General features: G+C 42.1%; 2 protein-coding genes across 3 annotated transcripts; one reads left to right on the forward strand and one right to left on the reverse strand.

The window, feature by feature from the left end:
• Window positions 1-553: 553 nt before the first annotated feature.
• fkrp (fukutin related protein) lies at window positions 554-3898 on the reverse strand. The gene is made up of 2 exons (XM_034863999.1): window positions 3496-3898; window positions 554-3249 (listed from the first exon to the last, which is right to left on the reverse strand). The coding sequence occupies exon 2, from the start codon at window positions 3132-3134 to the stop codon at window positions 1548-1550; it is 1587 nt and encodes a 528-aa protein (XP_034719890.1). The 5' UTR covers window positions 3135-3249; window positions 3496-3898; the 3' UTR covers window positions 554-1547.
• Window positions 3899-4918: 1020 nt separating this feature from the next.
• Window positions 4919-24547, forward strand: strn4 (striatin, calmodulin binding protein 4). 2 transcript variants are annotated; one of them, XM_034863967.1, is made up of 19 exons: window positions 4919-5421; window positions 13075-13178; window positions 13326-13402; window positions 13527-13605; window positions 13769-13954; window positions 14880-14942; window positions 15284-15461; window positions 16058-16214; window positions 16773-16868; window positions 17225-17343; window positions 17437-17612; window positions 17787-17834; window positions 17930-18051; window positions 18157-18324; window positions 18415-18555; window positions 19565-19663; window positions 19780-19866; window positions 20608-20796; window positions 21488-24547. In XM_034863967.1, the coding sequence occupies exons 1-18, from the start codon at window positions 5125-5127 to the stop codon at window positions 20775-20777; spliced, it is 2367 nt and encodes a 788-aa protein (XP_034719858.1). In that variant the 5' UTR covers window positions 4919-5124; the 3' UTR covers window positions 20778-20796; window positions 21488-24547. The 2 variants fall into 2 exon arrangements, with proteins under 2 accessions (XP_034719858.1, XP_034719869.1); XM_034863978.1 differs by lacking the exon at window positions 14880-14942 and having other exon boundaries at window positions 4922-5421.
• Window positions 24548-25372: the final 825 nt, after the last annotated feature.

The following is a 25372-nucleotide window of genomic DNA, read 5'->3' on the forward strand; positions in this document are numbered from 1 at the left end:
GCAGAAGCTTAGAGGAGTTACAAAGGCCATAGAATAATTAGGTGTGTTCTGCCACCTAGTGTTTAAAAAGAACAGCAACCGGGGCATCCTGGTAGCTCACCAGGTTGTGTGTGTGCCCCATTTACTAAGGTTCAGTCCTTACCGCAGTGGAGCGGCTTTAGGTCTGAATTGACACCCTTTGCTGCATGTCGTTGTCCCCCCCCCCCCCCCCTTGTCTTCAGCTAGTCTTATTGAATAAAGTTGCAATTTTGCTCTATTATCATTGCACACAGTTAACAATAGTATCTCACCTTACAATGGTCATTGCATTTCTATGAGTGATTTGTTATTTTATTTTTATTCTTAGGTATGTGTGATGTATGTATGTTGTGTTATGATTGTCTTGCTACTGAATGCCTAAAATTTCCTTTGGGATGAATAACGTATCTATCTATCTAAAGGCCCGAGAAATAATCTTTCAAAAAGAAATGCAAACAAACATTACACATTTACTGTATTTACAATGGATTCATCAACAATCCTCAAAATAAATGATTAAATCAATCTTCATCTGTTATAACTCTTTTATTTTGCCAGTTCATGAACTGGAGTTACACCTCACATACATACATCGCACACGAATAACACTACAAGAAGCATGTCGTACCGAGAGAATCTGGTGTATTTTTACGTGCAACTTCTTTTAAATATTATCTTTGAATAATCTACTGAATTGAAATTCAATTTCAGTTAATACATAATGGGTGCTCAGTAGTAACACACATACTTGAGCTAAGGGTAAATATTTAATAACAAATTTAGTTAAATATTTATGTTTTTACTGAATACTAAGGCCTGATAGAGCAACATTTCATCCTCTACATATGCCATATGTAATTAATGGATGAGGATGGATGACAGTGTGGTTTTTACTTAACCACATGGAAACTGACTCAGGTACCAAATGGCATCGATATGTTATATAACATATGATATATAACATTCATTTCAAAACTGTGCAAAAGTGAAAGAACCAGTGCAAATTGATGCAACACAGACCAAAAAAATCCTAAAACACCTGTTTTAAGGAGAAAAGAAAAACTTATTGAACACATTATTCTGTACTACACCTTAAATCCTGCTTAAGATAATGTAAACTGTAGCTGTCAACAATTTTTGAAAGTATGTATCCTCTTTAGAGTAGTCATATTTTTAATGCACTTTACTGTACAACACATACAAATTTAGTACACCATGTAGTAAAACCAGTCTTTGACTCTGGAAGATATGCCTGATGTAAACGCACTAATGTATGGATTTACATCTTTCAAGCGTTCATGCATCTTACCACTTTGACAAAGAATAAAACGCAATCCAAGGTTAGACTTGACATCCAAATACTGATAATAGAGAAGATTTGACCAGGCATGAGATTATACTGGTGATATACTTTAGGTATGGTTCAATTAAGAGGAAATTCATTTTAGCACCGTATTAGTTTCCAGGCATCATCTTTTAGGCTGCTTTAAAAGGCAACAAGTTCCATGTAAACAAATATCTCTATCATCTCATAATTTGCTTCTGTCCAGCCTCTTTTTTGAGGGGTTGGGATACTGGGGGTTCTCTATAACCCCCTCCCCAAACTTCAGCTCCAGGAAAGATCGGTGGTTGTTGGGGCTGTAGGCAGTGATGCCGGCAAAGGACATGGGTACCAGCGGCTGCAGGAAGTGCTCTGGGAACTCCACGTCTTGTTTGTGCTCTGTCCATGTGTCTTTGGTCATGACGCCGTTACGTGCATAGAACGGCCACAGGTCAACATGCAGGTGGTTGGCCTCGCTGTACTGGACTCTGTAGAAGTCTCCTTCCACTGCGCGTTCCCAGACATAGCCGTTAGCATCCACGAGGGAGCCTGAGTCCAGGTTCTTCAAGTGATCACAGTTGGGTACATCCTCCAGGTAGATGCCCAGGTCAACGTCGTAATCCCATGGGATGATGTCCTGATGGCGGACAGCGCCCAGCAGAGTCCCCCCTTCTAGCCAGTAGCGCACACCAGAGGTCTCCAGGATATTGATTACATACTTGGTGGTTTCCCTGAGAGCTCGCAGACAGCAGGGAGGTGTCCAGCGATCCAGATAAAGGTAGTCTGGAGTGTCTTCCTGCACAGTGCCGAAGCAGCGAGACGTCTCTTTACTGCAGCCGTACCACTGTTCCTTCCCATCAGGCAGCAGGAGACGCTTTAGACCAAAGCTCCTCATGAGCTTCCCCGTGGCCTCCTTCAGTCGAGTTTCAGCCTTCCACTGGTTGTGAGCGGAGCTGAAGAGGGGCCGGTGGTTTGCGGCGAAACAGGGGCTCTCCAGCAGCTTGACCTTCCACCCTCTCAAAGCAGTCTGGACGAAGAGCGAGGAGAAGAGGGGCCGCCCCAGAGGGACAGAGAGGTTAAAAAGATCCTCAGTGCGAATGAGGACAACCGCGTCTCCTTGTAAAGCCGTACACACACTCCCGCTGCTCCCTGAAGCAGCTGGTGAGTAGGTGGCTGTCCACTCTCTGAGGTTCACCCGAAGGTGGAGACACTGCACAGCAGATCGAGCCAGAACGGGTGCAGCTACCAGCCTCACAGGCCCCCCACCCTCGCCTTCCAACTCCCTGATCAGCCTCTCGATCGCCCGAGGTTGTTCCAACTCAACCCCATCAGGCACCAGCAGCACAAACTCTGTCTGGACGTGGAACTCTGGCCTGTGAGCTTGTGGTGGCTGGTCCGGGCTGGGGGAGAGCACCAGAAGACGCGCCCCGTCTGGAAGCACCAGGGGAGGGTACGGAGACGTGTCAGCCACAGCCAGGAAGGGAAGCTCAGATCTCTGGCGGAGGAAGGAATTAGCCACATCCCCAACATAATTCTCAAAGTTCTCAAACTCTCGAAGAAGAACAGTCACACGTGGGCCACGACTGTGTCCCTCACCTCCAATCCCTCCAGCTCCTACAAGTAGCCCTAGGCCTCCCACCAGGCCAGAGGCTGGTAGGGCAGCCCTCCTCGTGCCCCTGCCAAGCTCCTTCCTCTTATCCATCATTTGCTGCTGGGCCCGAGACACGTAGTAGAGAATGAGGAGGTTGAGGAGAATGGCGCCAGTTAACAGGCCCTGGCAGAGACTGATACGCATGGCAACTGATGTTTACTTACCAGTTTCTCTCAGGAGATGTTTCAATTAAGAAATCCAATAGTGGGTCTTAGGTCCCAATTTGTGTAATAGTAGAGGAGTCAAAGTTAAAGAGAACCTGTGAAAGACAGAAAAAAGCTTGCTTTTAATCCCCAAAATGTACAAGGCCTATATGTACAATACGTAACAGCTGTATGAAGATACCTTGACTGTATAGGCAAATACATTCTCATGTTACTTTAAAAAGTAAAAAGGAATACTTTGTTTTGAAAAAACTGGCAGTGCGTTGAATAATCCTTGTCATTTCCTTTTAGAAATAAAATGTATCTAAAGCTGCATTACCAGTCAATAAAGACAAACTCACCTTCATTTGGATGAATCTATTTTATTCTTCACAGGGTAATCATTACATCATGCATTAGCCGTCTTATCAGAAGCATTAGCAACGTAATGTCCAGTAACCTTGTTGTGCTATATTTGGTTTTCATGGTGGTCCATCTCAGCCAGCTCTCGTAGCTCAGGAGCCAAACCCGTAGCAACAAACACAGACATTAATCTGCATTGTTAACTAATGTTTGTGCGGTTGTGGTTGAAATCGAGTCTCCGACATTTCAAAAAGAAATCTACAGCTGTGTGCGCACAAATCGCATCAGAGTATTGCATTGCTTTGTAGCTTATCCCTGGAACCATCTGCACGAATTTACCATTAAGCTATCACCGTTGCCGTCTGTGTTGCCCGCAGCAACATCATGAAGACTTCCGACTTCCGGATCCTTCGAAATAAAAGCACCGTGTTAAAACATGTAAAAAAAGAAAAAAAAAGAAAACATTATTCTTGAACTATTATTTAATCACTGCCATTTTAAAGACAAAAGTAGGCCTACCATATTGCCATTTTGAGATCTATCCGATGGAAATCTAGCTCTGCAGCTGGCATTGCACAACATATGTGAAAAAAAACATCAAGACAACAACAATAGAAAAACTGATTGATAAAATACTCACACTTCCATACAAAAAATAAAAGGTAGATTAAAAAACTAAAAGTGGATGTATGTGGCTGATTTAGTTCTTGGACTCTAGCGTTACCTATTAATGTCTTAAAAAGACTCTCTAGGAACTCAATGCTTCAACCAGTATCTGTAGGCCCACTGCTGATTTTCTACCTCACACAGCGTTGCAATATTTAAGGCATTTACAGTATTATGTAATTATTATGCATGTATATTCCCATCTGAGTTAGAGTATGCAGTAATAATGTATTCACAAAATGCTTCTGGATAATTGCATTCAAATTTGTTGGATTCAAGTCCACATGACTATAGATCTGCAACAAAACACACCGGAGGGACCTGTATGGCATAAAAAAAACAGTCGACTTGTCTTGTGGAGACTTCAAACCGGAAACAGAATTGTGGATCAAATGTTGGCTAACTTTACAGTCCTTGCCTTGTCCTGAAACATCCATGCTCACAAAATGGCAGGAAATGAACTCCTCTTGATACACGTTCATTGTGTATTACTACAGACATGGCCCTTTATTTGTCTTCGACATTGAGCATTTTCAACAGCAAACGCAAAGAGGAGGAAACAAATCCGGCATATACAAAATAAGAGCAGCAAACAACATTTTGAGACTTGTTTTGAGTGATTGACATGTAATAGCCGTATATTACTGTTACTTTAGCAAACGTTATTAAGTAAGAATTTATGCTAAACACGGCATAATGGTGAAGAAATAGGCAACGAGGTTACAAAAATGTAGCTTGATTATCGTGTTATACTTTGAAGGTTTGGAAGCGGAAGTGTAGTATTTTGCTAACTGAATAGTAATTCTGCTCTGTGCGTGAGAGAAAGGGAAGAAAAGGGGTAGTCCATAGCAAAGTGCTGCTGGGTTGGAAGAAGGGTACGAGGTACTTTTTTTTAATTAATATTGTTCGTACACTCTGCCCGTTTCCACCTCTTTATCCTGGCGAAAGGTTGAACGGTTAAAATGGAGGCGGATAGATCCGGCGGAGGACCAAACCCGAACTCCGGAGGCGGCGGCAGCAGCAGCGGAGCGGGGCGCAACCCAAACGGGCCCAAAGCAGCACCGGGCCAGCCGACATCAGCTGCGGCGACCGGAGCGTTGGCAGCAGCCGTGGCCATGGCCGGCTCGTCGCAGGCTCGTGAGCTACAGGACGGGGACTCGTGTATGACGCTTCCTGGGATCCTTCACTTCATCCAGTACGAGTGGGGACGCTTCCAGGCCGAGAAATACCGTTGGGAGGCTGAGAGAGACGAACTCAGGGTAACGTTAAATGTGTTTATCATTTAGCATGTGTTTACAACGTTAACACCGAATAAAGGCCAGAACTGTTATTGCAGGAGCTTTGTGACAGTAACATTACACATGCCCTACAACCAATCAGTTGCAGGATGCCAGAATGCTAACGAGCTAACATTACACCCTATAATATTGTATTGACCAGGATGTGTCTGGAGAGTAACGTTATATGACAAAGATGGGACTCTGTGACCTCCAGCTGATGATCACCTACTGTAAAGCCAAAGTCAAACAGTTACCAGTAGGTTTTAAACATACAATAATCAAAATCCGAATCAGCTTGATTTGCCAGGTATGAGGACACAGACGAAGATTTTTTCTTTGGATCGTATTGCTCACAATGTGCTTACTCATACAAAAAAACAACAACAAAGCAAACAATATATATACACACTATAAATAGAAACAATACAGACAGGTTGAGACAATAGTGCAGTGAAGATTGCAAAGTATGCTGGAGTAAATTATAATGATGCTAGTTATTATTTTAAATAACCATATAACCACTCATATTCCACTCACAAAGGTATAGATATACCACGAAGTTAGATAATAGAAGTAAGTCTATGTCAGCCTACAAAAGCAAGTAAGTGATCCAAAAAATAAAAAGATATGTAAACAGAGTTTAGGTGTGTCTCTTTGTTACTACTGCAGGTGCATACAACAAAAACCTCGCAGCACCAGACTCATTTTAAGATGGACTGCATTTTCGCATTTATGTGAAAACCTAGTGTGTAAGTTGACAATTGTCAGGTTTTCATATCTTACAAAATAGTCACACAGCTGTGAGTTTCCTTTTGAAAGCACAGCATTAGATAGTTCTAGTAATTTAAGCATCAGTTGAAAAAGGGGTGGACTTACTTGAGGACATTTCCCATTAAAATAAGGAATAATCTGATGTTACATTTGATTTTATTCACAAAACAGTTGGCACAGTGAGAGAGAGGGATCCGGGTGAACATTTAGACTGCCAGCAGTTTATGTATTGAATCAGATTTTACCGCAAAATCTTCTTAGATGAAGTTCCTTGAGGCATACAATTTGTAAATGTGTATATCTGTATAGCTGGTGGCATTGAAAGAAAATCCACATTTTGAATTAGAGCCTGTCACACTGATTGGTGAGTCAGTGGTGTGGTAGATGGATAGTGACACGCAGTTGTATTTGTCACTATCATTTATACGCTTTTGACTGTCTTAGATTATTGTAAGTTAAGTCCCACGCTATCGACAAGTAAACTCGTAAGTCCTGACTGAACGTAAAAATATGACCTGCCACTTACAAACAAATGTGTTGTTTGCCTTTAGGTTGGAGAAGTGAGCTTGTGTCCATAAAGGAGAATTCCGGCCGATTTCAACATGTAGCTCTGTTTTTGTAGTGCTGTCAGTAGCAAGACAAATGAAAACAATCAGTGCTGCCTACACCGAGTTATCCTCCTGCTAGAGTTAGCACCCAACAGGGTAAGTTTTTAAACTTGTTTTTAGCCTCTAAACATGGTCAAAATGTCATTACTAGTGCCTACCCATGTGCAGTTATTCCTTCCAAGTAAACACAGTGAATCTGACTGCAGTAGATGTGACAGAAAGACATGGCTAGGCACTGGTAATGACATTTTGAGCATGTTTAGAGGCTAAAAACAAGTTTAAAACTTGCCCCGTTTAAGCCTGTTGGGTGCAAAATCTTGCAGGAGGATAACTCGATGTAGACAACACCGACGGTTGTCATTTGTCTCGCTACCGACAGCCCTAAAAAAAAAACAAAAAAAAAACAGAGCTACATGTTTAAAGGTCATCAATTTGAGTCTATGAAATTGGCAAGAAAAATATACTTGAATGGCATGAGTCTCCTAATGGTCCCAGTTAATCAGAAGCTGACAGCAGAAGACAGAGGTTGTACTGTGCGACATTCCTACATGCATATGTGTAACTGTGTGAGGCAGAGCATTGCCGGGCAAGATTGTGCGCACTCATCAAATTGTTCCAGGATTAAGGCAGGTTAGGAAAACATGCACGCATTCAAAGACGTTTTCACTCTGCGTTTGGATTGAAGGGATAAACCGTTCACCTTTTTCCTCATAAACCCGTACAGTATGTGGTATTCCTCCTCTAACCACAAATCGCTTGTAATGAGGATTAATTATATTCTTGAGTTCAGGAGCTTGACAAAACCAAACAAAAAAAAAATTCATATCATTGCCTCTCTTTTGTCACTCTGCTTCACACTTTGCCCCCAACTCAAACCTATGTAGCTAAAGATAGTAGTCTTTCAATAAAAAAATGGATGAACAATACCACACTGGTTGTGTCCGCTGCTTTTATAGTCGTGTGTGGAGAAGAGTGGGATTGAAAGGCAGAAGCGGGCCATCGCTATGTCCAGCACGCCATTAGTGCTTGTTATGGAACTTTGTTTGAGTGTGCGTATTTGCTGCTCGTGGTCCGGTTTCATGGGTACAATTTGCACCACGTCCTGTGCTGAGAGAGAAAAAGAGGGAAGCTGGAGTGCCAGACTGAAAAGTTGACCTAGCTTACATTTTAACACCCACAGGCCACAGGGCTCTGGCTTTTGTTGCCAGCATGCTGGCAGGGCTCTGTAAAGGCCAGTTAGCACGCTCCCCCTGGCCATGTCCTATGCAGTTAGCACCATACTGTACATACATGTGTTCATAGTCTGCTCACATGTCGACTACACATGACAGTTTTAACTCTTATGGTATTCGTGAGGAAGCTGCACTCAAAATCTTCGATGTCAGCAGCAGCAAAACCATCTCCAATTATTAAGATGGCACAACACTATCAACTTGCGACTACTTGACTCTTTGTGCGACCACGTGGACGTTTGTAGCATAGCGTGTCTCTGTGAGACTGTAACACATGTGCTGTCTCAGTAAGTGGGTTTCTGGTGTGAAAGGCCACCTGTGGTGTCGTGTCTCCAGTGACATGCCAGGAATTAAGGCCCTCCCCATACTGGGCAAGGTGGGACGTCCCAGCACGACTATGGGACAGCAGCACAGGGGACAGGTGGCAGTGGCTTTGTCTCTCTGTCCTTCAGGCACACCAGAAGCTTTTTTCAGTGTATTCTATCAAATTACACTACTCCTGCACTGTGCCTGAACAAGCTTGTTGTGGCCAGTTCCTCATAATAATTTAATAGTCAAACAGACATTGAACCAAGTCACTACTCTTCTTCTACAGGGAAAGGGCGGACATTTACCTGTTCCTCCTTGTATTATTTTCATTTTTAGCTATTTAAGTGTATAAACTGTGGCAGTAGTTGTGTGGAATAGATTACTGGTGACCTAGATTACATCACTTCCTGTTGACTGTGGCCCTAGGGGCCCCTGGGTACACATTTCTAATTAATAGTTCTGCGCTCTCAGACACATATGACATTCATATACTACTGCATTATTACAGTGTATAACTCCCACCCACACCCACACTCCTGTTTTATACGTACCAATGTGTTTTTAGGATGTTATCTTTCTTTTTATCTGTCCTTAATTCTCACCTTCGTATTGTACTTTTCAGTTTATTTCATGTATTTCCTCTTATTCAAACAAATTCATGACATGCAGTATTTCTTGCTTCCCAATGCTTATCTAGCATCTTCTAATCAAACTTAGGCAGCCAGCCCAACTTTTTAGGATGTCATACTTGAGCTAAATACCACACACACTCTGACACGCTCCATCAAAGTATGCTGTCCCAGAATCTTTCACTGCTCTACTTGTTGGCTCATGGATTCTCTCATGGGGATGTAGGGATGAGTAGATGGAGGGTGGCCAGTGGAGGAAGAAAGCTGCCCTTGACCCTGTTCTGCATCTAGTAGATGGGGGGGGGGGGGGGATTGACAGAAAAGGCTAAATGTGTCAGCTCTCTATGCTTCAACAAACTCTGGAAAGGTCCGCAGCAGTTGGCCACAGAGGAAAACCCACCCACCGTTATTCGCTGTCAAAGGGACTCCAATACTAATGGGAGTTAATGGAATGCTAACGGCAGGTGATGGCTTGTTAGCCTAAGATTCTCCCCATAGGAGGTAGGCTTCCCGGATGCTTGCTTACGCCCTCGGTTTAATCGCAACAAGGTTCTTTTTTACTTTGTTAGTTTTGTTAGGTTACCAACATAATACAGTGAAAATAACCGCAGTGTCGATGTTAACAGGGCTATGTCAAATGACACCAAAAAGACTAACAAATCACTTTGTTACTCCTTGATGTGGATTGATTTAAACATGGAACAATCTTTTGATTAAATTCACCTTTCTTTATAAATACTGTGATGTCTTTTGACCTGCTGCTCCATTTGGGCTCTTTCTGTATTTAAAGTGTCAGTCACTTGACAGAAACACCTTGTCTGTCTGAACCAGAAACAGAGCAGAATGGTACAGACCAGAGAAAGCTAAAAACAACACCAATTTGTATTAAAACTAGATGATAGTTCTTTGTTAATTCACACACCTTGATGGGAGCGGTTAGTTTCGGGACCTTATTTTCCCCACAAGCTAATCTATTGAAAGCTGTATCTGTTCTTGTCCCTATAATAGTGTGTGCTGCCATCACTTTCAAAGACAAATACTATAAAAGAAAGAACAAGAAAAACCAGGTCAGAGCCATAGAATGTGTAGTTATAGTTCTAGTCAAATAATGACATACAGCAAGGAAAAACTTTTGACACATGTGTCCCTCTGTTTTGGCTACCTGTATGAATCGGCAAAGGCAGCTCTTACAGTGTGCATTCATTGTCATGATAGTATTTAAATGTGTGTTTACGTGTACACATGCAGCCTTGGCTCTATCCTGGGCTGACAAAGCACTGTCAGGGATTTAAGGTTCCCAGGAGCCTGTCCTTCTAGGAACGTGTGGGTGTGTGTGTGTGTAGGGTTGTGTGTGTTTTTGTATTATTTAGTGTTAACAATTTTAGGCACCGACTGTTGACTTTGTTTAATTGAGTAAAGAGATTGTTCAAATGTACACCAGTAAATAATCAAATGCCTTTTGTATACTATGATTGTCCTAAGTACACTACTGTTGCTTCAAGCTTTTTATTTTTTTCAAGAAATACATTTTTTTTTTTTAGAATTTACTTATCTGCCGCTAGTTTTCACACCATGGGTTTTGGGCATGGTAGTTCTCAAAGTTTTTAACTGACAATGAGGTTTTTTTACCCACCAAAAAGAAGAAGAAACTCTTCATTACTCCTTTAATTGGAAGTAAAGTTTTTTACACTCAGATGTTATTACTGTGCATTACACACAAGACACAAACATGCGTTAATGGTGAGGTGTCAGAGCAAAGGGGCTGCCACATAGTCGGCGCTCGAAGCAGTTGGGGTTTCAGTGCTCTGCTCATGGGCGTCCAAGTCAGTACACTGAGGAGTTGGTGCTAAATATTAGTTTATTTGTGTACAGAGGACCTCATGTTCCACCATGCACCTGCTTGAATTTGACTGATTTTACCCAAGTTGGCTCTACTCAACCCACTGCAGGCCACAGTATTAGAACGGTAATTTGTCATTATTGTGGATGCTTCTTATTGAAAGAACCACATTTTTTGCAATTTTACTCTACTTTAAAATGTACAAATACTATTACAAAACACAACAACTGCACAATTACTATTTGTGTGAAGCTGGAAATATGCAGCTAACCCTATGCTAACTGTTTTTATTAACTACATAACTACACTAAATGACATGCTAATGCAAAGCTGTTTATACAAAGCTAAGCAGATTGTTTTGTACTAGTTTTTCTGTGCTCCGTATACACAAACACAGTGGATATATGTTATTTTTGACATATTTTATGAACCTTTGTGCTTGTCATCGGCTTTGCCGAGTATAAACTACATTAAAGGTGCAATATGGGATACTGACAGCTAGTTTTTGAAATAGTTACTACAGTACAAGCCATCCTCTTCACGCAACTGGTTACACTCTATTGTCTCAGAATTATGGCAACAATTGCTAAGCACACTGCAAACTCACAGTCTTCTCTCCCTGATTTACAGCCCCCCTCTATTGGCTTAAAATAAGTCAACGTTGTCGGCTACGATCGCAGAACAGGCTACACGTAAACAACCATGGCCCGCTTGCCAACTCTGCATCCTTTTGGGTCCATTGATCCGTTCGTTTGTTTGCGGCTTTCATGGCTGTACTAACGTTACAGCTGTAGTGCGCCGTATTTTCGTTTTTACCGGTATTTCAAGCAACCCGGCTTGGCATTCAAACTGGGCAGGTGATAACAACACACAGGCCAAAACACAAACAGAAATTCCGTCACGGATTGGAAATTTCAAAAGGAAAAATCACTGCCATTAGCATTGTAGTCAGAAAAGACAGTGTTTCAATTTAGCATTTCCTTCTTAATTTATTCCTCATTATATGTCTGATGACACAATGGGGTCAGTTTTGGATTTATTACAGTAAATATATTACATATTGGACCTTTTAAGTTATCTTTATTGTGTGTGTGCACTTTCCCGGGTGAATGACTACCCTCTCAAGAAAGCAGAGTCGCTGCCCCGTGAGAGAGTGTTTTTAGACTGTTCTAGTTTTACAGAACTGCACTTGCGTGTGGGAGCAGACTCATGAACACAGACGGGGACATGCAGGAAAAATAGACTATAAAAAGACTAGACTATAAAACAATCGGTAGGCCTATTAATGCTCCAGAACAGAGAGACAAAAGAGAAAGAGAAAGTGACAATGCAAAACTATTGTGCAATCACCTGCATGGAAATCCTGAGATTAGAAACAGAGGTGGGATTTTTTTTCTAACCGGGATCATTGTTTTCTTTCCATCTGGGGTATCTTTCCCCTCTAACCAACAGAGGGTATGATGTTTGTTGTGAACCACAGTTTTGCTCAAAAACTGACCACTGTGAAGCAATGTGCAAAAACACAGCATGCTTGAAACTTGTACACATCTTTCTCATCCAGTCCAGCAGCCCTTTTACATCTTTGTCAAGTGTTGCCATATGATGTCTTACCCAAAGGCAGAACCTGTCTAAAGGTAGTTCTCGTTTAAAAAACAACAACATGCGATCACAAAAAAAGATCCTCTTCAAATCTTGACAGTGTTGTTACTCTGCATTCTCTCATTATCGCATTATTTGTTTTTCTCACAAAAACTGTTTGCCATATGACAAAAATGGGCGACTTATCTTTCCTCGAGGTAAGCTTTGTATCAGTTCAGAGAGGCAGGAAACGGTCGGAAAACGAAAGGGGAAGCACACAAAGGAAGGATGTGTCTCAGAAGAGGGTATTTGAATTTTGGCTGGTGTGTGTCTTGTTTTTCTACTTCTGCAGATGCGCACTGAGGCTTTGGTTAGGAGAAGTTAAAAATAAGAGCCCTGTTCCACAACCCTCTACTTATTCCTTTGGGTTCTCAGAGGTCATGTTTGCTATGCTTGTCACATCAAACTTTTGCCTTCACGGTCTCTGCTCGCGATCTCCGCTGATATTAAATGTTTTTCTATATTTAATTGAGACCGCACATGCTTTTTAGCCAATTCACCGCAGTTATGGTGTCACTATGAATTGATTGTTGATCATGTATTAAGAGTGGTTGTAGTATGTGCGTGCTTTTTTTTTTTTTTAAGGTTCTTTTTCTATGTGTTAGGCTCAGGTGGCGTTCCTACAGGGTGAGAGGAAAGGACAGGAGAATATGAAACAGGACCTGGTGAGGCGGATTAAAATGCTGGAGTACGCCCTCAAACAAGAGAGGTAAGCCAAAGAGCTCACTGTGTTTGTTATCCACTCAGCCTGCTGTCATTAAGTCTTGCATGCTTGAGGCATGGTGCTTTGATGGTGAAAAGGCTTCCCATATTCGGTTGTAATGCTCCCCTCATGTGGTGTTTTGTGGGGTTGCAGGACTAAGCACCAGAAGCTGAAGACAGGAAGCGACCAGAGTCCAGGAGACAAGAAACCAGAGACAGAGGCAGACCAACGTATGTTTAACCGAGCCCTTATATATTACTATGTTGCTGCTGCTTTATTTTCCGAGCAATTCAATTTTTCTGCTTTTCTCTTTTTCTGCTCTTACATCACCATTGACTTATCTATTTTCTGTAGTTCCCAATGGGCCGGCTGAATCAGACTCGGAGCCAGCCAATCAGATGTCCTGGAAGGAGGGTCGTCAGCTACTACGCAAGTAAGACCTCACCGTCATCAGCTTGTTTATTTCTTATTTTTTTACATCTCAGTACCATTAAAAATGTGTTCCATTGTTACTTTAATGTAAGACTAGACTAGAAAGATTGGGTTACATGGGTGTAAGTAAATGTTTGTGTGTGTGCTTTTTCCTGTGAATGTAGATATCTTGAGGAAGTGGGTTATTCAGACACCATCCTGGACATGCGGTCTAAGCGTGTGCGCTCGTTGCTCGGGCGGAGCAGCCCCGAGGCTAACGGGCCTCCGCCCAGTGAAACCTGTCCTGAGCCTGAGCCCCGGGCAGGTGGAGAATCGTTGTTGGTCAGACAGATAGAGGAACAAATCAAGAGGTGAGACTGGGGTGGCTGAAATCATGGCACCTCATGTGAGTGAAACAAAGATGGACATGTTCTTTGTTTTAGTTTGTCAGTTGTTGTCAAACTTGTGTTGGCATATATTGACAACCATAGGCTTTCAGTCTTGTCCCACCCCTTTATAGACATGGCCTTTTTGGCCCAATCCCAAAGTGAGCCCTAAGGACTGAAGACTCACAGACTAAATTGATCTCAGGTGCTAAGTGATTGAGTGTGTGAGGCCTTCAGTGCTCAGATAGGTATACATGGAAATGGGACAGCACTTCACAAGATCACATGTTACCTTGGCAACATTTAATAACAAAGATGTTGCTGACACTTGCCAGTTTGGGAATTTAATTTTAAGTTTGTTGCTTTCCACACGGCCAAGACACAGGAGACAGCCTTATTCTAAATTTATTCAAACTCTTATTTTACAAGTTGGGCAAGAAGCCCGGTCCGTGGTCGTGTGTCGAGCTGTTGTTTACCTGGCGAGAACACGCACCACAGTCCCTGAGACTGTGAGTCCAGACTTTGGGATTGGGCCATTTCCATGCCATGACATAATCTCATCTATTTACAGACCTGACCTTTTAGGTATTCTGGTATGCTCATATGGGGCACTTCAGTGCAAAAGGTAGTGCGTACATCCCACTGCACAGAGTAGGTTCTCCACTTAAGATCATCTGACAAAGACAGAGTCTTTACAATGATCTGCGTATGCATTAGTGAGTGAAATATCGATATAAACGGTGCTATGCTTAGAAACTACAAAAAATGTGCAGGTGACTAAAGCCCAGCTGGGAAAATAAGTAGGAGTACTTATTAGACACTTCATCATTGTATCATAAAGCTGCTTTGTGAGTAGCATTTGTCTGTAGCAGAAATGTGACGACAGTGAAACAATAGCACATCTCAAAAGCCAACAGAACAAGATGCAGAAAAGATGTCTAAAACGGAGGGCATCCTCCATCATGAGAACATGGTAAGATTATAAAAAAAACAAACAGACATCTATTAAGGTTTTTTACCTGTTATTGAAGGGGAAAAAACAAGAAAAAAAATACTGTATGTACTGTACCTGTCAGGCAGATACATATTTTGCCATGTAAAGATAAAACCGTGTTAAAAAAATAGCACTCATTAGACTTTTATTATGATTATAAAATACATATTCTAATGCAGATACTGTGATGTAGACTGCTGTGGCCAAACCTTTTATAACATGGTATTATATAAGTGTAATTGAGGTCATCCTGCCTTGCAAGGTATTGTCCTAAAAATCTTTTTGAACTCTGAATGAAGAATAATTATGTGCATTTGTAGGAACGCGGGCAAGGAAAGCTCTAAAGAAGGTCTGGGTGGCTCGGTGCTCGATAAGATCCCCTTCCTGCATGGCTGTGAGGATGATGACGAAGACGACAGTGACGAGGACGATGACTTCCAAGGCATGGCCACCGACTGCATCGATGGATCGCACAAGAACAAGAAGTCTCGTGTAAAGGTATGATGAATTATGAGATATGAAGTTAAGATCCCCAAGTCTCAATCTTTTTAGGAATTTAAAAAAATATTTGGATCCAGTTATTCAACGCCGAAAGCACTAGAATGTTTAGATAAGGTGTTGATGAAGTATGGGAAAGGTCATGGGGTTTTTGGGTAATTTTCTATGCTTATGCCCAATGGGGTTTGGGGAATCTGTGGGAATGTTAAAACTATGTCACGTGATGTGAGGATGCGCCTCCCTCAAATTGTTTCAAATTTGTCTGAATCATCACCAAATCATTGGAAATGTAAGACAGAGGACGAACAATTACTTCATATCCTGTGATAAGGTCCAGGAATTTCGGACGGCGATACATGATAATCTATGTCGGATTTCAGGGACCCAGGTGCCATTTAGCCTAAGGTTATTTGTCTGGTTTATGTTCTTGTTACAAATTGTATGATTTGTGTGTTATAAAAAAATAAATCAAAAGTGTTAACCACAAAACACAGAAATGAAATCAGGAAGACGAGGAAAAGGGAGAACCCAAACTATAAACTTACTCATGACTAACGTAATCAACCTTCTCTTCTCTTCTGCGGCCTCATGTCCAGATGGGTGCGGAGCCCATGACCACAGACCTGGACCCGGAGGACGAGGAGGACGAAGACGACTCGGAAGATGCCCTCAGTGAATTTGACTTCCTGGGCTCGGGGGAGGATGGGGAGGGGGCGGGAGAGGCCCGGATTTCGGGGGACGGACGGGAGTTAGGTACGCTGTTGCCATAGCAACCTCATCAGCACCAGCACTGTCCGAATCACTGCCACCAGTGTTTTTGTCTTTTTTTCCCTCCCCCTCCCTCCCTGCTCACCTTTTTATCTTTTACTTCTCATTGTGTCTTGGCATCTCTTCTTGTCAATAAAACCAACCTCTTTTCCCAACCACCTGTCGTCTCTCTGTCCTATTTCACGAGCTGCCAGTCTGTGACTCTTTAGAGTTGTGTAGCTGTCATCTCTGTCTGTAGATGTATTTTCTGCGGTGCGGGGTCATTTTTAAAGGTTATCCCGCATGCTGCCTTCTCTTTTTATGTGTCCACATTTCATTCTTTGAGTCATGTTTACACTGTTACCCTGTGCTCTTAATTGATCGCATCCTTTTAGAAAAAGAATCCAAAAATGGTATGTTCTGTATTTAAAGAATGAAGTCTATATTTTTGCCTCTGTCTACATTCATCTGTCTCTCATCTGTCCGTGTGCTGGCCTGTCCATCCTTCCTTCGCCCCTCTGCATGACTGGATGTTTTGTGTCTCTCTCCTCATGCCGGGTTCAGAGAACCGCAGGAACAAGTTACAAGGCATGATGTCGGACTTCCCCCCTAAACCCACCCCGCCCCCCTCTGTATCGGGACAGGCTCGCTCCGGGGAAGGTAAGAGCCCGCCCCCCAAAATAAAACATGGACTATCCTTAACTTCGCCCCCCCAAATAAAACATGGACTATGCTTTACTTAAACACATGCATGATTGTAGCTTAGATATTGACCCACACATGTAGGTGTGGTACCGTTTTGTTCAATTTAAAGCCTGCGTAGGGCTAAACTTCCAAAACTCCTCCTACACATATAAATATATCCTCTGGTACACAGTGTGGGAGTAAGGACACAAGATGCATGGACTCTTGCCAGAGAGACCTCAACCTCATTCTCTTTATTTCAGCCTTTATTTATAGGGCCATGTTGTTTTGCCATAACTTGTGCTTTTTTTCTTTTACCTCCAAACCTGCAGGTGGCGCCCTGGGTTTCTCCTCTGACGTCTTCATTATGGATGCCGTTGGAGGAGGGGACATGAACCTGGGTGAACTGGCTGATCTCACCGTTGCCAATGACAACGATCTCTCCATGGATGTAATTACACGTGTTCTGGTCAATACATGGCATGTAATACAACATACACTTAATGTGCACACTTTGACTCTTTTTAAATGTGTGTCCCGTCAGATGCAGGATAACCGAGACGAGTTCAAGAAGACGTGGAACCCTCGTTTCACACTACGTAGCCACTTCGATGCCATCCGCGCTTTGACCTTTCACCCCAGCCAAGCGGTGCTGCTCACAGCCTCTGAGGACGGAACACTAAAACTGTGGAACCTCAACAAGGCCATGCACTCAAAAAAGTAAGATCCACAGGGAGCAAAAGGAAATTTAAAGCAAGAAATGTTTATCGCGCTTTTTATGCTTATAACTCACTCCCAAGGCAGCAAGAGGACAGATAACGGACAAATGTAAAATCAAACGCAACAAAGAAATAAAACTAACAAGCAAATTAATAAGAGCGTATCCCTCCACAGGAACGCAGCGCTGGATGTTGAACCTATCTACACATTTAGAGCACACAGGTGAGAGGAGGTACACATTCACACCTTGTGCACAAACGTGTCTCTGACATACACAGATGCAGTGCAACCACTGATGCCTCTTTCTTTCTCTCTAGTGGAGCAGTTCTATCTCTGACCATGGGCGAGGACGGAGACTCCTGCTACAGCGGGGGTCTAGATGGAACTATCAGATGTTGGAAGATGCCGGACCTAAATGTGGATCCTTACGATAACTATGGTCAGTCATTATATATATATTATTATTATATTATAACATTCCAATATGGAAGAGTGTTCCGTTTTTTTCTCTTCTCTTTTTGAATATGTGCGTTTGTCCATCCAGATCCTGGCATCGAGAGCAGTGTACTAGCCGGCCACGACGACAGCGTGTGGGGTCTAACGTACTCTGCAGTTCACCATCGTCTTGCCTCGTGCTCAGCCGATGGCACCATTCGCGTCTGGGACCCTCAGAACTCAGCTCCCTGCCTGTCAGTCTTCAATAAGGAGAAAGGTATTTGTCTGTGTTGAGCGTGTTGATGTGCTTTTGAGCTTTGTATTGCGTCCATTTATCACAACGACACCCTCTCGTTTCTTCTCCCAGAGCACGGAACACCCACCTCCGTAGCCTTTGTGGCCACTGACCCCAACCAGGTGGTGGTGTCATTTGACGCTGGTGAGACGCTGCTCTACGACCTCAACACAGAGCAGAGCATCACTGCGCTTGAGACACAGACCAAGGATGGTATGTTCTGTTTGTAGTAATGAGCAGACGCACATTGCCAGACCTACCTCCACAGCGCGAGAAGGGTCTGGTTACAAAACATGCTTTGCTTTATTTTTATTTATTTTAAACCAATCACAATCGCCATGGGTGGCGATAAGCGCCGTACAGAGCAACGCTGCAGCTGCAAAAATAGCTTTGAGATCAACTTGATATGGTGGAACATACGTGCAGTTCCTTCAAAAGTTGTTTTAGTTAACAGCAGAAGGTAATGGACATCCAGGCGAAAAAAAGAGTGGCATCCATCGGAATTTCCGGCAGCACCGGAGCAATCGCGGAAGTGAAACATTGTGGATATAGACTACTAGTATTGAGTAGTTACGCATTGCTGTGCTGCGGAGGAAGGTTGTTTGCGTTTCTTTAAACCAATCACAATCGTGGCAGCGCTAAGCTTCGGACACAGCTAGCGTGGCACTTCCAAATGGCCACAGGAAGTACCTTGTTCAGGTGGAACATTGGCACCCCACAAAAGAAAACCCCACACAACAGTAAATGATTAATCACTTGAGCTATATAAATTAGCTGGATACATGGTTAAACATAATTTGCTCAAAAGACACACAGCGATGCCAGTGTATCGGCGTGTGTATTTTGTCTGTAGCAAATCCCCGCCAAATGGTACCTAAACATCCCAGTTACAGAGTAAATGGGATAAATATAGTCTTTATACACTTTAACAATCTTTTCCTGAACAAACCAAGCACGTGTGCCTTGTTGCACGATCCAAATTTTCTTTAAAACTTGCCCTTTTTAGCGTGTAACATTGAGAGGTTTGGTTAGTGTTGCTCGACCGGACAGGAGTTTAAAGTTAACAAAAAGAAAAGCACCACCGTACTATCCCATAAATAAACCAATGTCGATATAGACTAAGTAACAAGTGACATTGCCCGCCTGACATAAGTAAAAAATACTTCAGTAGATGAATAGAAAAAAGTGAGCTTCACATGTAGTTGTTTGTTGTTCTTTGCAGGCAGTGAGCTGATCAACCGTGTGGTCAGTCACCCATCTGAGCCCGTCTCCATCACTGCACACGAGAACCGCACCATCCGCTTCCTAGACAACCGGACAGGTATCTGCAGGAAGTCTTTTATACGTGCTGGTCACGTGTTTATTTCTGTCGACTGACTTTTTTTTTTCCTGGAATGTATATGCGTCATTGTAGGCTTGCTTTGTGTGTTTGTACAGGTAAAGTTGTCCACTCAATGGTGGCTCACCTGGATGCGGTCACCTGTCTCACTACAGACCCTAAAGGCACTTACCTCATCTCTGGCAGTGAGTACCATTCAGCTGCACTGTGTCCTTAATTAGGAACTGTTGGGTCTTGTAAATTCTGGAGTGTGGTCTAGACATACTCTATCTGTAGTGTCTCGAGATAACTCTTGTTATGAATTGACACTATAAATAAAATTGAAATTGAAAATTAGGGCGACATCTTAGAATCGGGCTTTCTCTGAAATAAAGAAAATCTATATCATTTTCATAGTACTGTAAACCAGATCTTATTCCCACCCCTCTGCCCACTCTATCTTCAGATATTATTAGCATCATCGTACCTGTTATTTTTTTTATGTGGGAGGGGGGGGGCGGGGGTGCATTTTAGGTCTTTATTTCCCCAGGACAGATAAAGACATAAAAGGGGGAGAGAGGGGGGGAAGGACATGCAGCAAAGGGCCGCTGCATGGAGGAGTACACCTCTATATATGTGTGCGCCTGCTCTACCAACTGGGCTAACTCGCCCACCAAGAGAGAGATTTTAATGCCAGTTCCTTTTTAACGTTGCGTCCATTCGTGACACAAATGGGTAACAAGATTTCAATGGTTGAAAAAAAAAATGTTTATACCATCTACTATACAGCATCAAACGCATGTTTAGATGATATAAAACCAATCAGAAAACCCGTTTACAGTCTGCAGTCTTGGCTAAAATGACGCTATAGTCCATTGCAGATGAAGCTGTGCATTAAGTCAGTTATAAAACACTATAAAGGACTCGGTCACCCTGTCCCCCTTCAGGCCACGACTGCTCGGTGCGCCTGTGGATGCTGGACAACAGGACTTGCGTGCAGGAGATCACGGCTCACAGGAAGAAGCACGACGAGGCCATTCATGACGTGGCCTTCCACTCTTCACAGCCCTTCATCGCCAGCGCCGGCTCAGATGCACTTGCCAAGATCTTTGTCTGAAAGCACTGTTGCCATTCTGGTGAGATGTCCAATTTGCTTTACTGTAATAAACTGTTGCGTTTCGGTCGATAGACCTTCACCAGGTAAAACCGCTGTTTTAATGACAGTGTGCAGGAATTCAGCTTTCTCTCACCTATGAACATTTCCTCCTACTCACCTGTTCATAAGATATTGAAGGTGTGCAGGGGCCTTCCCAGTAGGGGTGCACGATTCAGAAAATGTCACGATTCAATATCTATTTTCAGGCTCAAGATTTGATTAAAAATCGACAAAAAAAAAGAAAATAGAAATATGAATTCATTTTTGGAATTCATGAATTAAATGTGAATAAAAAAAAAAATGTTCTACTTCAAAGTCAAGAATGTCCATTAATTTCCTCTATCTTTGTAAAAGTCCAATTCTAAATTGGTTGCTGGAGTACATCTTTTAATCATTGAATGGCTAAAAAGGTTAATCTTAATCTTTATTTAAATCATTTAAAAAAAAAAAATCACTCAAGTCTCTAGAATCTCGGAACATACATGGAGAGCCTTCATTTCAAATCTAGTACTTTGTTGAATCCTCTCTGGCTTAAAGTGTCCAATTACTTCCTCCCCCCACTATAAAATATTACAGTTTTCTTAAAATATAATATAAATTTCATGTCAGTTTTATGAGCAGTTTGGAGCGGCTGTTGGTCTAACTTTGTTTACCTTCTTTTTTGCCTTTAGAGTCCAACAAAAACAACTGGGCAAAACGAGACTGAAGACTACAGTGGACAAATTTCACCTGCTTATATTCACACACACACACACACACTTGTCCTGCACCCCACTGGCTGGGTCATCGCCACAGGACGCCAACTCCCCTTACTTCCTCACTGTCCTCTGATGCCTCAGTGACTTCTTGTAATACTAATCACACTGCTTTTTTTTCTTTCTTTTTTTATAAAACAAAACAAAACTGTCTGCTCCTTTTTTGAATAATCATGTTTGGAGTAACACTTTTCTACACTACAATATTCTGTTTTGCTTCTTTTATTTTTTTTTCATTCTACCAACACTTATTACAAACGTGTGTGTGTGTGTGCATGTGCTGCTGACACACTACTCACATTTTCCAGGGCAACCAACGAGGAAACACGCACAGCACACATGATGCACCACGGCATTTTATTTGAGATACTTTTTTTTTTTTTTATAAACAAATTGCTTGTGACTAACATAAGTATGGTAGTCATGACTAATAACAGTTGTCTTTCCCAGTGTCTGCAGAAAACACCTGAGCAACCTCCTCATTGGGAACCAATGTGTTACATTCCAAAGACTCCAGGTAGAGTGTGTTTGTGTGGTGTCGTATTCCAGGTTGTTGAACTTAGTTGTGTGTGTGTGTGATGTGAGGAGGCATTAGACAGTTGCTAACCAGTGTTGAACAACTAGCTTTAATTTCAACTTTATGGCCAAGTCTCATTGATTGTCTGAGAATTTGTGTGTGTGTGTGTGTGTGTGTGTGTGTGTGTGTGTGTGTGTGTGTGTGTGTGTGTGTGTGTGTGTGTGTGTGTGTGTGTGTGTGTGTGTGTGTGTGTGTGTGTGTGTGTGTGTGTGTGTGTGTGTGTGTGTGTGTGTGTGTGTGTGTGTGTGTGTGTGTGTGTGTGTGTGTGTGTGTGTGTGTGTGTGTGTGTGTGTGTGATAGAATGCCTGTCTGCTGTACCTGATAAATTAACATATTTCCAAGATCATGGTCCATTTCTACAGATGTACAGTGTAAACTCTGGACATTGATGCTTTCACCCCAAACTAAAGAGCTAAAGATAGATGCAGTGCAGTCAAAGTCTGGTAGTGAGGAAAGTCTGTGTGCTCTCAACAAATGACACACAGTTTGTGTCATTTGTTGCTTTTACTGTACAGAAGGGTAGGTGTGTGTGTGTTTGTGTATGCACTAGAGACACTGTCAGTCTTGAGTCCGAATCAGGGACCTCTTTTGTGCGTGTACATGTGAGAAAGAGAGACTGTTTCTCACTCATCGGGCTTTAGAGTGAATCTGACATTTCATTGTTGAAATCATTTCATTACCCGTGGTCACATTTCAGAATGAACGGTCACTGTAACGTCAGGAGTGTACAGAGCGGATACTTATATTACAGTGAGGACCACTTGGACTGAAAACCCTTCCTCAGATCAGAGCTGTTCGGGTCGTCTTTTTAATTTCATCTTCAAGTCGGTGCCAGTTTGTAGGTGGTGCTCGGTTCTGGCTCGTTATTTATTCAGGCTTTCAACAAAAAAAATAAGGAAAAAAGAAGCTTGACATTGACTTCACTTGTGTGTCGAGGCAAGGTTCCCTCGTCTTGTTTTTGACGTGCATCAGTTGCACAGTAGCACATTACCCAAGAAGCTGGTCTCCTCTTTTTGAAGAGGCATGCTGGGAAAAAATGGCCCCATGGAGAGAAAGAAGAAAGTCATTTTAAATTCTGCCACTTTCGTCATTTAAGAAAAAAGAAAAGTCTGATTTAAGATCCGTGGGTGTCGGTTGATATTAGTTGCATGACTCAGCACCTAATCTGTCTTGTTATGGTTCTGCTATTTTGAACGTGACCCAGAGAATTTGGCTTAGGTGGAAACATCGTTCCTCTGAGACATCTCCCATCTATCTCTGTCTGTCGCGTTTATTTGCTGTAGGTCACTTAACAGCTGACCTGACTTCAAATGACTTGACTGGTAATTTCATTTTATTGCCTCGAGAAGATAAAACCTGGTTTTAAATCAGTTGGTTAAAGGGCACACTCCACCTCTTCAAGATGACAGGATCACATTAGGTGTCAGGTGTCAGATCTAAAGGTTCAAAGTATCCTAGAGGTAAATGCTCCTTTCCTAAACACTGGGGACACTAGCAGTCATAGTTTACTGAGGCGAGGTGGAGGACTGTTGTCTGAAATTAGACAAGATCTGGGTGCAAATACATCTTTGTACTGCTGCTGGACATAATGTCCTGTTCTCACATTTAACTACTTTTTGGCTCCACTTTGCACTACATCTAATCGTGGATGCTTCTGGTGAGGAGTGGTTACAGACAGGGTGCAGAAATAATGTTTTTCGCAGATATTTCTTCTACAATCTGGAATAAATACTACGAGGGGTAGAACCTGCTGTGGCTCAGTTAATCTATAGTGAGAGTAAGAGATGGCCCCTCTCTGAGACTTAAGACAAATCAGTATGACACATCAAAAAAGAAAAGAAGGAATCAAAACAGAGGTTGTAAATGATGACTAGAGATGCCGTTACGTGCTGTAAATGTCCATCATTCCTTGTTTTCTTTCTTGCATTTCTTTTTCTTTGATTATGATTATTAAGATGTAAGAATACTGTAGTATCATAAGTGAATCATTCTTCCTTGCTAGGCATAGAACTTGCTTGTGACTGATAATGACAATGTATAACTTGTAAAAAAGCAAAATAATTAAAAAACATGAAAAATGAAGAAAATAGTTTAAAAAAAAAAAAAAAATCTGTTACCAGTCAGAGGCCAAGGTAAAGGACTCTCATTTCTTTGTGTTTTTATTTTTTTATTAGCAATTTATCACTGTGTGATATTTTGTACATCATATTAAGCTGTATTCAAACTATTTCCTCTAACTACAAGGGACAAGAGACCTGCTTTTTATTAATTTTGTTTTATTATATATTTTTGAACTGCATTCTAGCTTGTATCAAATGACTTTCTCTTTTTGTTTACGGGTCCCCTGTTGTACGTCATAAGGAAGAAAAAACAAAAAAATGAAGATTTTGTACAGTGAATTGAGAGTTGTTTGTCATTCTTGCCTTCTAATTCGGGATACATTTGCCAACACTACTGGACACATGGAAGTATCATCTTTTACACTGTATGTCTTAAAAATACGCTGGACATATGCCCTAATGGACAGTCTATATCCACAACGTTCCACTTCCGGGATTACTCCTTTGCTGCCGGAAATTCCGCAACTCTTGTGTTGGAATTCTAATCTCCGGTCAATTTTTGAGGACTGTGGTTGACTGCTCCTCAGATCTCTGCAGGGTAAATCCAGACATCTAGCTAGACTATCTGTCCAACCTGAGTTTTCTATTGCACAACTAAAACAAATTTTGAATGTACACATTCCACTAAAACCAGTTCCTTCCTGAGGCTTTTTTGCAGGGGCACCATTGCTCCGTCCGGCGCTAAGCACCGCCCAAGACTATTTTTAGACTATTTACATTACATTTAACAAACTTGAAGTTCAAAGACCAATATGTAACTTTCTGCCGCTAAGGGTCTCTCAATCAAAGCAATGGATGTAAACACGACTGTTGATGACATGTATAGTGGCATATATTGCCGATTAAAATATACCTGTCCACGGATAGGTTTATTCATTAGTTTTATCCATGTTACGTTTAGTAACGTTTATTCATCTCATGCTGTTAAAATAGCTGCAGTTTCCTCTACATAATTACGGTTTCTTGATTCGATTTGTTGTGATAGCTAACGTTAGCTAGGCAGTTGACCAGTTAGCGAGCGAGCTAACGTTAGCCAGCAGCTAAAACCACAATATCACAATATATTTCACATCCACTGACATCGTGTCAGTGGATGTTTTCATA

Source organism: Etheostoma cragini, chromosome 3, assembly GCF_013103735.1.
Source record: "Etheostoma cragini isolate CJK2018 chromosome 3, CSU_Ecrag_1.0, whole genome shotgun sequence".
Taxonomy (NCBI): domain Eukaryota; kingdom Metazoa; phylum Chordata; class Actinopteri; order Perciformes; family Percidae; genus Etheostoma; species Etheostoma cragini.